The 13,568-nt window shown below is 44.0% G+C and overlaps 1 protein-coding gene across 5 annotated transcripts in view; it reads right to left on the minus strand.

Moving 5' to 3' along the window:
- htt (huntingtin) overlaps positions 1-13,568 on the minus strand; it is a 265,277-nt gene that overhangs the window by 75,730 nt on the left and 175,979 nt on the right. For all 5 annotated transcript variants that reach the window (XM_063049530.1, XM_063049527.1, XM_063049531.1 and 2 more), the window contains 3 exons: positions 9,386-9,502; positions 7,263-7,385; positions 4,659-4,897 (listed from right to left, as the gene is read on the minus strand). In XM_063049530.1, coding sequence (XP_062905600.1) covers positions 4,659-4,897; positions 7,263-7,385; positions 9,386-9,502 — 479 coding nt within the window. The remainder of the gene's footprint in view (positions 1-4,658; positions 4,898-7,262; positions 7,386-9,385; positions 9,503-13,568) is intronic.

The raw sequence follows: 13,568 nt of genomic DNA on the forward strand, positions 1-13,568 counted from the left end.
TGCAAACCGAGTAACAGTGGACCAAAGCAAGGCAATCAAACTTCATAAATTACTAGCAACACACACACACACACACAGTGCTGGAGGAACTCAGTAGGTCAGGCTGTATCTATGGAAACAAATAGAGAGTTGATGTTTCGAGCTGAGAGTTGTTGGTGGGGCCGCTCTTGGTGTACTGTGTACTGTTTGGGACATCATGTTATAGGAAAGACTTGGATGAACTGGAAAGAGTGCAGAAAAGGTTCACGGGGATGTTACCAACACTAGAGGGCTTGAGAGGCTGGCTGATAAAAGAACAAATAAAAGTCAGGATTGCTTCTCGTAAAGCAGATAATGGGGCAGCAGGGCAGTATGGTAGTTAGTGTAGCTACGACAGTGCCAGCGAACAATCTCGCTGAAGTCTATAGTTAGTGGGCTTCCTCTGGGTGCCCTGGTTTCCCCCCACTTCACAAAGGCATACAGGTTAGTAGGTTAATTGGTCACGAATATAATTGGGTAGCACAGATCACTGGGCCAGAAGGGCCTACTATTGTGCTGTATCTCTACATAAAAACAAAAAAAATGTATAAAATGTTCAGGATGGATTTAATTTAAACTAAAGTTCTTTGATCAAAAGTGGTCCATTGTCAATGGGGCAATACTTAGAGATTAAGAATGTAATTGGCAAACAAACCAATGAATAAATGGAAACAACAGGAATTCTGCAGATGCTGGAAATTCAAGCAACACACATCAAAGTTGTTGGTGAACGCAGCAGGCCAGGCAGCATCTGTAGGAAGAGGTACAGTCGACGTTTCAGGCCGAGACCCTTCGTCAGGACTAACTGAAGGAAGAGTGAGTAAGGGATTTGAAAGTTGGAGGGGGAGGGGGAGATCCAAAATGATAGGAGAAGACAGGAGGGGGAGGGATGGAGCCAAGAGCTGGACAGGTGATAGGCAAAAGGGATATGAGAGGATCATGGGACAGGAGGTCCGGGAAGAAAGACAAGGGGGGGGGACCCAGAGGATGGGCAAGGGGTATATTCAGAGGGACAGAGGGAGAAAAAGGAGAGTGAGAGAAAGAATGTGTGTACAAAAATAAGTAACAGATGGGGTACGAGGGGGAGGTGGGGCATTAGCGGAAGTTAGAGAAGTCGATGTTCATGCCATCAGGTTGGAGGCTACCCAGACGGAATATAAGGTGTTGTTCCTCCAACCTGAGTGTGGCTTCATCTTTACAGTAGAGGAGGCCGTGGATAGACAAGTCAGAATGGGAATGGGATGTGGAATTAAAATGTGTGGCCACTGGGAGATCCTGCTTTCTCTGGCGGACAGAGCGTAGGTGTTCAGCAAAGCAGTCTCCCAGTCTGCGTCGGGTCTCGCCAATATATAAAAAGCCACATCGGGAGCACCGGATGCAGTATATCACCCCAGCCGAATCAGAGGTGAAGTGTTGCCTCACCTGGAAGGACTGTTTGGGGCCCTGAATGGTGGTAAGGGAGGAAGTGTAAGGGCATGTGTAGCACTTGTGCCGCTTACACGGATAAGTGCCAGGAGGGAGATCAGTGAGGAGGGATGGGGGGGACGAATGGACAAGGGAGTCACGTAGGGAGCGATCCCTGCGGAATGCAGAGAGAGGGGGGTAGGGAAAGATGTGCTTAGTACTGGGATCCTGTTGGAGGTGGCGGAGAATAATATGTTGGCGGAGAAGTTACGGAGAATAATATGTTGGACCCGGAGGCTGGTAGGGTGGTAGGTGAGGACCAGGGGAACCCTATTCCTAGTGGGGTGGTGGGAGGATGGAGTGAGAGCAGATGTACGTGAAATGGGGGAGATGCGTTTAAGAGCAGAGTTGATAGTGGAGGAAGGGAAGCCCCTTTCTTTAAAAAAGGAAGATATCTCCCTCGTCCTAGAATGAAAAGCCTCATCCTGAGAGCAGATGCGGTGGAGACGGAGGAATTGCAAGAAGGGGATGGCGTTTTTGCAAGAGACAGGGTGAGAAGAGGAATAATCCAGATAGCTGTGAGAGTCAGTAGGCTTATAGTAGACATCAGTGGATAAGCTGTCTCCAGAGACAGAGACAGAAAGATCTAGAAAGGGGAGGGAGGTGTTGGAAATGGACCAGGTAAACTTGAAGGCAGGGTGAAAGTTGGAGGCAAAATTAATAAAATCAACAAGCTCTGCATGTGTGCAGGAAGCAGCGCGAATACAGTCGTCGATGTAGTGAAGGAAAAGTGGGGGACAGATACCAGAATAGGCACGGAACATATTGTTCCACAAAGCCAACAAAAAGGCAGGCATAGCTAGGACCCATACGGGTGCCCATAGCTACACCTTTAGTTTGGAGGAAGTGGGAGGAGCCAAAGGAGAAATTATTAAGAGTAAGGACTAATTCCGCTAGACGGAGCAGAGTGGTGGTAGAGGGGAACTGATTAGGTCTGGAATCCAAAAAGCGTAGAGCTTTGAGACCTTCCTGATGGGGGATGGAAGTATATAAGGACTGGACATCCATGGTGAAAATAAAGCGGTGGGGGCCAGGGAACTTAAAATCATCGAAAAGTTTGAGAGCGTGAGAAGTGTCACGAACATAGGTAGGAAGGGATTGAACAAGGGGAGATAAAACCGTGTTCAGGTATGCAGAAACGAGTTCCATGGGGCAGGAGCAAGCTGAGACAATAGGTCGGCCAGGACAGGCAGGTTTGTGGATCTTGGGTAGGAGGTCGAAATGGGAAGTGCGAGGTGTGTGAACTATAAGGTTGGTAGCAGTGGATGGGAGATCCCCTGAGCAGATAAAGTCAGTGATGGTGTGGGAGACAATGGCCTGGTGCTCCTTAGTGGGGTCACGATCAAGGGGTAAATAAGAGGAGGTATCCGCGAGTTGTCGCTGTGCCTCGGCAAGGTAGAGGTCAGTATGCCAGACTACAACAGCACCCCCCTTATCGGCGGGTTTAATAATAAGGTTAGGATTAGTGCGGAGGGAGTGGAGAGCAGAGCATTCGGAAAGAGTAAAGTTGGAATGGGGACAAGGTGCGGTGAAGTCGAGACAGTTGATGTCCCGTCGGCAGTTAGCAATAAAGAGATCCAGAGCAGGCAGAAGACCAGAGCGGGGTGTCCATGAAGAAGAGGAGGGTTGAACACGGGAGAAAGGGTCATCGGTGGGGGTGGAAGAGTCCTTGCCGAAGAAGTAGGCTCGGAGACGGAGATGGCGGAAGAAAAGTTCCGCAACATGGCAAACACGGAACTTGCTGAGGTGTGGGTGAAGGGGGACAAAGGTGAGGCCCTTACTGAGGACAGAGCGCTCTGCCTCCGACAGTTGAAGGTCGAAGGGGATGGTAAAGACCCGGCACGGATGAGAGCTGGGATCAGAGGGGGGAGGGGGGAGGCTGGGGGTGTCAATGGAGAGGGGATGGTTGGGGTGAGAGGAAGATGGAGCCTCTGAGGACCCAGGAGCTGACGATGGGATCTGAAGGAGATGGGATTGCAGAGTATTGGTGGGGGAAGGGGAGACGGGAGTCACAATAGCAGCACATAAAGACCCGGCCTGGAGTTCAAGGCTGGAATCTTGAGAGCTCGGATCAGAGGGGGGAGGGGGGGAGGCTGGGGGTGTCAGTGGAGAGGGGCTGGTTGGGGTGAGAGGAAGATGGAGCCCCTGAGGGCCCAGGAGCTGACGGTGGGATCTTATATTCCGTCTGGGTAGCCTCCAACCTGATGGCATGAACATCGACTTCTCTAACTTCCGCTAATGCCCCACCTCCCCCTCGTACCCCATCTGTTACTTATTTTTATACACACATTCTTTCTCTCACTTTCCTTTTTCTCCCTCTGTCCCTCTGAATATACCCCTTGCCCATCCTTTGGGTCCCCCCCGCTCCCTTTCTTCCCGGACCTCCTGCCCCATGATCTTCTCGTATCCCTTTTGCCTATCACCTGTCCAGTTCTTGGCTCCATCCCTCCCCCTCCTGTCTTCTCCTATCATTTTGGATCTCCCCCTCCCCCTCCAACTTTCAAATCCCTTACTCACTCTTCCTTCAGTTAGTCCTGACGAAGGGTCTCGGCCTGAAACGTCGACTGCACCTCTTCCCAGAGATGCTGCCTGGCCTGCTGTGTTCACCAGCAACTTTTATGTCAGTGAATAAATGGGATGACTTTTGCTGTAACTGGATGAACTGTTGCAAATAATCTGGAATTAAACCAGGTATCTTTTCCAATGAACCAGCTGAAGCAAAAACAGGGCAAATGGCTACTTCCTGTACAAATCCTCCCAATTTACATTCCATATGGATTGGTCATCAGCAGATGGAATGAAGGTGAACAGTCAAGGAGACTCTAGGGTTTTCATGCACAACAGTCTCTAGAGTTTACAAGGAATGGTGTGCCAAAACAAAGAGCGCCTTGACAATGCGAGAGGTCAGAGGAGAATGGCCAGACTGGTTCAAGCTGACAGGAAGGTGACAGTAACTCTATAAACTACATGTTAGTGTGCCGGAGAGCATTTCTGAACACAGAACACGTCGAACCATGAAGTGGATGGGCTGCAGCTGCAGAAGACACCACCAGGATCCACTCCTGTATCTAATAGTAGTCACAGAGTGTATTCCATCAAATCACCAAATACAAAATACTTCTTGAAAAAACATCTATCAAGTGACTTTATAGAGTGTACAAGATGACAACAAATACCTTGCAAAAGTTTCCTCAGGCAGATGTTTGTTCTGTGTCTCTTCGTCCTGCTCCACTGATGGCATGGTTTGATTCCCTGGATCCCTCAACCGACTGATGTTCTGGCAGGAAATCAAATACGGGGACAAGGACAGTTCTTGAACCCGCGACAGGACAATATCCTCAGTGGACTGAGAAATCAGTACCCGCAAGATAGCAAGGATGCCGGATATCCAAAGCTGAACAGTTCCGACCGATATCTGAAAGAGTGAAAGATGGGTTTCACTCAGTTTTTTCCTTATGCTACAGACACACAGACTATGGAAAACAAAACTGAGGGGGTGCTAAAAAACAAGAGAACATAGGTAAAGAGCAGAGGCAAGATTTAAAAGGGACATCAGGGGCAGCCACTTCACACGAAGGGTGGTGCTTATTTCGGTGCGAGCCAGATTGAAAAGATCAGGGTGTCAGGGCTGGAGGCAAGGGACGGCTGGTTCAGCTCGCTGGTCTGCGAGATGCACTCATTTCTGCGCTGAACTGAGGTTGTGGCTTGCAACTAATGGCCTTACTGGATCCACTGCAGTGGTGATTGGCTTTGCAGCTGTGGACTCACTTTTGTGAAATTCAGTTGTTGGCTTGCTTTTTTCGGTTGCACGATTTTGTTTTCTCTGCACATTCGGTGTTTGACAGTCTTTTTTAAAATTGGGTTCTATTGGGTTTCTTTGCTTTGTGGCTGCCTTACAAAACAACTGTACTTTGAACTTAGAATGAAAGCAGCATGGTATATTGAAAAGTAGTGATTGGTGTAATGCTTTTGTCTGAAATTAGTTTGTATTATGTTCTTCCCACAACTGAGTGGATTTCCTAAAACTAGTTTCCTCCCGCATTCCAAGAAATATATGGGTTAGTAAGTTGTGGACATGCTGTGTTGGTGCCAGAAGCACAATAGTTGTGGGCTCCTCCCAACACAGATACAGACTGTGTTGGTTGTTGACGCAAGCAACATATTTCACTGTACGTTTCAATCTGCATGTGACAATAAAGCTAATCTGTGACATTTATTGCCACTGACGGCTGTGGAGGCCATACCATTGGGTGTAGTTAAAGTGGAAGTTGATAGGTTCTTAATTAGTAAAGGCTTCAAAGGTTATGGGGAGAAGACATGAAAATGGGGTTCAGGGGGCATTAATAGACCCTCAGACACGCACATAGATGATACAAAAAGGAGGGCTATTTAGGAGGGAAGGCGCTAGCTTGATTGTAACCAATTCCACCACTTCTTGCAGTATATTCCAGATATCAACCACACATTGTGCAAAGGAACTACCTTGTACCTTAAACCTTTTGTTTTAGATAGTCCTATTATGGGGGTGAAAATGTGACCATCTACTCCCCCTATGCCTTATTCTTGTATGTTGCTGTGTGCCACTTGTTAACATAAAAGCACAGTACAGGCCCTCTGACCTATTATATTGGCTGACCTTTTAACCTACTCTAAATTCAATCTAATCCTTCTCTCCTCCATTGTTCTCTCATCCATGTGCCTAAGAGTTTATTTAAATGCCCATATTCTACAGAACGATCATGAAATCTAGTGTACATACTCCTTATGTACTATGTAATCTTAGGTGCTTCCATCAGGGCACCTCTCAACCTCCTTCACTCCAGGGAAAACAAGCCCAGCCTTTCTAATTTCTCCCCATAACTGAAGTCCAATCCAAGCAACATCCTGGTGAATGTCCTCTGCATTCTCTGCAGCACTTAGAAAATTGCATTCAGTTCTGGTTGCCTCAAAGGATGTGGAAGCTTTAGAGAGGGAGGTTTACCAGGAGATTTATCAATATGCCTTATGAGGATAGGTTGAGTGAATTAAGGCTTTTTCTCTTTGGAGCAAAGAAGGATGAAAGGTAATGATAGATGTGTACAAGATGATAAGAGGCATAGATTGAGTGGACAGGCAGAATATTTCACAGGGTGAAAATAGCTAATACAAGGGGGGCATAATTTTAAAGTAATTGGAGAAAAGCATGGGGGGGCGGGGAAGAGATGTCAGAGATAAGCTTTTTTTAAATAGAGAGGTGGGTGAGTGGAACATGCAGCCAGGGTGGTGATAGAGGCAGATACATTAGGAGCATTTATGAGAATCTTAGATACCCGCAGATGAATGACAGAAGAACAGAGGGCTCTATAGGAGAGAAGGGTTAGAATAAGCTACAGTAGGTTAAAAGGTTGGCACAACATTGTGGATCGAAGGGCCTGTACTGTGCTATAGTGTTGTATGTTCATTATTACGCTTTTCCAACAATGTGGCAATTGTCTGAAAAAATAACAAACTTAAGTCAGGAGTTCAAATAATGGAAGCCACTTGCATTTATGTAATTTTTTAACCAAGCAAAACACAGTTTCTTCAATTGTGTAATCAGTCGAAGGCATTAAAACAAGAGAAAATCTGCAGATGCTGGTAATCAGCAGGCCAAGCAGCATCTATGGAAAAGAATAAACAGTCAACGTTTCATGCCAAGACCCATCATCAGGACGTGTGGGACAGGTGAAGTGGGTTTTAAGAAACGAATTTTATTTGAATTCACAAACACAACATCTTAGAGCTTCAAATGATGATCTTACCAGCGTAACAGGCATAGCAAACATACTCTTGAGCAGCATGTCAACAGGTCGCAGGGAGGAGGGTGCCACCGTCTCAAACAGGGTGTTCAGTACTCCCAAGGCCTCGTGTGAATCAAGGTGCATCTATAACAAGAACAAGCAATAAAGCACAAATTAAACTCACTGTTTCCCGACTAACTCCACACCCAAAATACACAGGAAACTTACAAATTTGAATGCAGGCATAAATCCTTCTCAATCACATGATCAGATGTAGTCACTGACATTAGTCGTGAAATTTGTTATTAAGTGACAGCTGTACAATGCAGGTGTAAAAATGAATGAAAAGACATACAGGTAGAGTTAATGGGCTCATGGAATGCTCAGAAATCAAAGATGGAAAGAAGCTGTTAAACCACAAAACACAGGCACAACATTAGGCTGTTTGGCCCAGCAAGTCTGCTCCAAATCAACCATTGCTGATTTATTAGCCCTCACTATCCCATTCTCCTGCCTTCTTCCCATAACTATTGACACCCTTACTAATCAAGAACCTATCAACCTCTGCTTTAAATATACACAATGACTTGGCCACCTCAGCCATCGTGGTAATGAATGCCACAGATTCACCACCCTCTGGCTACAGAAATTACTCATCTCTGTTCTACAGGGATATCCTTTTCATTTTGAGGCTGTGCCCTCTGGCCCTAGACTCCCCCACATAGGAAACATCTTCTCCACATCCAATCTATCTAATATTTCAATATTCAATAAGTTTCAATGTGATTCTTCTACTCTGCCCCATTCTTCTAAACTCCAGCGACTACAGGCACAGTCATCAAATGCTCCCTAAACATTAACACGTTCATTCCCCAAATCATTCTCAAGAACCTCCTCTAGACACTCTCTAATGCCAGCCATCCTTTCTTAGATAAGGTGTCTAAAATAGCTCACAATACCCTAAGTGCAGTCTGATCAATGTTCCTAAAATGTTGAAGCTCAGTCCCATTCTTACTTATACATCACACATTTGAGTGAAACCTCCTCTCCTAACACCAACTCGATACATGACCCTTCTTCTCCCTTACTTGCATCTCTTCCTCATAAGTCAACGAACACCCTCCCTTTGGATTTCCTTTCTGAATCACTTTGTTTCACCAATCCACTTTCAAAAGCAGCCTCACTTTGCCTGTAATTCAAGTGTCTTATGACTTATAATTCATTAAATTGTCTTGTAATTCCCCGGTGAACTGTTCCCACAGTCTATGGACTCACTTTCAAAGATTCTTCATCTTCTTATTTATTGCTTATTTATCATTATGATTTTTAAAAATCTTTCATATTTGCACAGTTTGCTGTCTTTTTCACATTGGTTATTTGTCTGTTCTATTGGATGCAGTCTTTCATTGATTCTATGTGTTTCTTGGATTTGCTGTGTATGCCCAGAAGAAAAGGAATCTCAAGGTTGTATATAATGACATTATGTACTTGGATAATAAATTTACTTTGGAGTTTTGAACTTTGAGATTGGTTTGTTATTGTCACATGTACAGAGATATAGTAAAACTAGTTCTGTATTTCATCTAGGCAGATAATTTCATTACATCAGTGTATTGAGAAAGAAAATGAAAATAAGAATGTAAAGTAAAGTCCTATAGTTACAAAATGCAGTGCATGTAGACAATAAGATGCAAGGCCATAATGAGGAAGATGGTCAGGCCAAGTTGAGAGTCCATCTCACTGTTGAACAGAACCATTCAATAGTCTTATAATCGTGGGACAGAAGCCGTCCTGAAGCATTGTGGTATATGCTTTCAAGCTTCTGTATCTTCTGCCTAATGGGAGGGGTGAGAAAACAGAATGGCCAGCATCTCGAGAAGAGAGACTGACTAGGATTTCTGGAGTATTTGATTGTTGTGGCTGATTTATTAAGGCACTGACAAGTGTAGATAGAATCCACGGAGGGAAGGCTAGTTTCCATGTGCTGAACTATGTTCACAACCATAATCCTTCTTCCCAATGACCATTTTTGTTTTACACCATTCGTCAGGATCTGAAATCATGTCTTCAAATCAACAGACGTAAATCTAATGACCTACCCTCTGAATGACTGTACCCATGAGCAATAATGTAGACACCAGTACCTGCTGTTTAACCAGCAATGGCAGAATCATGTCGGCAATCTGACGAGAAAGGCGCTTCCACTTATCTTCATTCTCTTTGTGACATTGCTGAAGGACCAGAATCAACATCTCCAACACCTGCAATAACAAAAAAATGCAGCTGTTAATACTGAGAACCTCTTCTAACCAGTTGGTGTGAATTTTATACCAGTACCAGGAGATTTGCGGAGATGAGATGGACTGGACTGCTCTTCAACAGTTTGCATGGAGGCTTGTTCAGGTGGGATATATAGAGGCCAACTTCAGTAATCAGGCTCCCCTCATTTGGGCCAAATGCTTAGTGGGAAATCATAAAGACAAGAGATTCTGCAGATGTTGGAAATCCAGAGTAACACACGCAAAAATGCTGGAGAAACTCAGCTGATGAGGCAGCATTTGTAGAGAGGAATTGAGCTGATGTTTGGGGCTGATACACTTCATCAGGTCCTTCATCATACCATAGCCGCCCCAGACCTGCAGAGTTCCTCCATCATTTTGTGTGCATTACTCCAACTAATTCAGATCACCTGGGTTGCATCCTAACCTCAGTTGCCTAGTGTGAAGTTTGCATGTTCAGGCCACAAGTGCATTGTTTTCCTGCCACATTCCAAAAATGTGCTTTGAGCTTCATTGTTTATTTAAATTAGTGTAGTTATTTGGGAATTATTACAAGCTGTTTTATTTTGTAACAGAAACAGAGTTACAATCTAGTTATGATAAATTATAAAGAGATATAGACAGACTGGATTTACTTTCCTTTGTAGATTCCATTACTAGAGAGCTATCAGTAATAATAAGTGGTGAAAGGTATAGAGGCTGATGAACAGACATTTTACCAAAAAGGAACTCACTACCTGAATGCATGGAGAAATGCGAAATACTTTTAAAAATATTTAAATAGCTGCCATTTACAAGATTGTGGACTGAAAGCTGGGAAGCAGAACAAACCAAATTAACAATGTGGCCACCTGTGTCATTTCAATGATCAGCAAAAATGTATCAAGGTGTCTTGAACAATTCAATTCCTCAGGTCACCTCAGCTTGTTCGACAGGTGGCAGAGATTCCCGCTGCTCATTATGTTAATAATTGCTTCACAATTCCGCACTTAAATTGCCTGTGATCAGCTTCATGGAAATCCTTTGGCTTCATGGTTGACACAGGCATCATTGACTGAAGGGTCTGCCCTTATGCTGTTCTGAGTCTTACAATTAACCCTTAGTTTGAATTCTAAATCAGGATTGAGAACTTCAGACCCAGTTTGTTTTGGCATACAATTATAGCATTGAGCAAAAATATGGAATCGTTGCCTATCTGCAATAAGAATTTGGCCACCCCACATTTTGTTCAAAATGAACAAAAGAATGTAGTAATCAAAGGTTTAACCAGCAAAGTAGGGAAGTTAAAAACTTAAATCATTAGTCAGTCCCTGATGAAGATTCTCAGCCCAAAACATCAACTCCTTATTTCTTTCTATAGATGCTGCCTGACCTTCTGAGTTTCTCCAGAATTGTGTTGCTCTGAATTTCCAACAACTGCATAATTTCATGTTTAAAAATTTAATACCAAAGTATGGGTGGTGGTGGGGAGGTGTTGTTGTACTGAGTAGAGGGAAGAGGAATGAAGGAGATGTTTCTCCAGTTTTCCCTATCATATCTTCCATTGCAGTCCAAGTGCCAAAACCCCATTATGAAAACCACTGTAAGCACAAGGATACCTCCTTTGCCAACACCCAGTCACACTACTATTTCTAGGCAAGGCATAACAGCAGCCTGGAGCAGTTCACAGCACCTGGTGCACAGCTCCAACACTGCATCCTAAGCATTCACCAATTCAGAATCAGTGGATTGAAGTCAACACTGTTCTTCAATGCTGAAAGACCGGTTATATCAATGTCACTGTATAAGAATTAAACCTGCAATTCTTACCATGGCAAGATGATTACTGCAGCTCTATTTAAAAAAAAAAGAAAACTATGTTTGTTAAAGCATCTGGGCTAAGACACGACAATTGGTACACTGCAATTTTAATGAGCCATTTCCACTGAGCAACATGCACAAAATGCTGAAGGAACTCAGCAGGTTAGGTAATATCTAAGGAAAGGAAAAAAAATCCATGTATCAGGCCAAAGTACTTCATCAGGACTGGAAGGAAGGGAGCAGAAGCCGGAATAAGGTGTGGAGGAGGAGAAGGATTACAAGCTGGCAAGTGATAGGTGAAACCAGGTGAGGAGGAAGGTGAATTGGTGGGGGAAAGGTGATGAAATAAGAACCTGGGAGTTCAGCTTCATATGATTTATTCCTCTTTCCTATATTCAAGAGGTATGAAGATAATTGGATAAAGTTGAACATTATAAATATTTAATATAGACACAAAAGTTGAATTGGGAATGGGATACCTAGTCAACATTGCAAATGCCAAACTTTGTACACAGTATGTGATGGAATATGAAAAATAAACAAGCTTAGGATACAGCAGGTTCATGGGCACTCCAAGATGTCTCTCTGGTGCTTCGCATTCCCTCCCCTCTCCTTTCCCCCTTTCCCAACCATGATTTCACTCTCCCTGCCCTCTGCTCACTCTCAGTCCACAAAAGAGACCCATATCAGAATCAGATTTATCACTTACAAGTGTCATAAAATTGTTTTTTGTGGCAGCAGTACAGTGCAATACATAAAAGTATTACAGTGCTGTGTAAAAGTCGTGGGCACTATACGTGGTGTAGGTGGGTGTGGGTGTTATTTATATATTGCCTAAGACTTTTGCATAGTACTGTAAATCAGACTGAAGTCTCTTTGTATCCCTCTGAAAACCCCGACCATATTCGCTTTACATGTTGCTCACTTGTTCAAATCATTGCGATTTGTTGAGATCCAAGCGTCAAACACTATGGTACTCCATCAGTCACTGTCTACCATCCACAAACTGTTAGCATATTCATAACCCTAAACAATGCACATAATTTATCACAAATATATATATAGAAGACCATAAGGCATGGGAGCAGAATTAAGCCATTTAGCCCATCGAGTCTGCACTGATTCCACTAAACTCCATACATCTGCCTTCTCGCCAGCCTACTGTAGATGAGACAGTACACAGTGGAGCGCCATGGCTACGGCATCATCAGTAGAACAGTCTGAATGGTAGTTGAACTGGGAAAAGTCCAACATGTTAGTCCATGGCCTCCTCTACCGCCGCGATGAGGCCAGTCAGGTTGGAGAAGCAACATTTTATATTCTGCCTGTGTAGTCTCCAACCTGATGGCACGAACATCAATTTCTCAACTTCCAGTAATTTTTGCCCCTCACCTCTCCTTCAACTTTTCCCCATTCCCATTTCCCTCTCTCACAGCTCTTTACCTGCTCATCATCTCCCCCTGGTGCTCCCCCCTTCCCTTTCTTGCACGGCCTCTGTCCTCGATCAGATTTTCCCCTTCTCCTGCTGTTTATCTCTTTCACCAATCAACTTTTCAGCTTGTTATTTCACCCCCCCCGTTTCACCTATCACCTACTACCTTGTACTTCTTCCTCCCCTCCCCCCACTTTCTTATCCTGACATCATCTTTTATCTCCAGTCCTGATAAAGGGTCTCAGTCTGAAACGTCGCCTGCTGAGGTCTTCCAGCATTTTGTGTGTATTGCTTGGATTTCCAGCAACTGCAGATTTCTCGTATTTGTGACAATTCCTCTGTTTAGAATCAAAATACTTCACTTTCCATCTGTTCTTTGTTATAAACACACGAGGTTCTGCAGATGCTGGAAATACAGAGCAACACACATAAAATGCTGGAGGAACTCAACAGGTCAGGCAGAATCTAGGGAGAAAAATAAACAGCCGACATTTCAGATACAAACTGTTCGTCAGGTCCTGATGAATTCCTCCAGCATTTGCACATGTTGTTCTCTGCTGTGGTCATTCTTCCTTCTTATTGCAAAGGAGTTGATCTAGAACAGCCTGTTTCATATGTACAATAGCTGCAAAATAAAGCTGTCCAAATAACCAATCTGTATACACTCCAGAAATTCATATTCAATGGTACCATTGCTGATTTCCAATCAGAAATTGATATTTTTATGCTGAAGCCAGCCTTCACAGCTATCCATGCCAATACAGTGTTTTTAACTGCATGTGCTCTTGTGAGTTTTTAAAATGAGATACTTCATCA

This window comes from Mobula hypostoma, chromosome 5, assembly GCF_963921235.1.
Source record: "Mobula hypostoma chromosome 5, sMobHyp1.1, whole genome shotgun sequence".
NCBI classification, from domain to species: Eukaryota; Metazoa; Chordata; class Chondrichthyes; order Myliobatiformes; family Myliobatidae; genus Mobula; species Mobula hypostoma.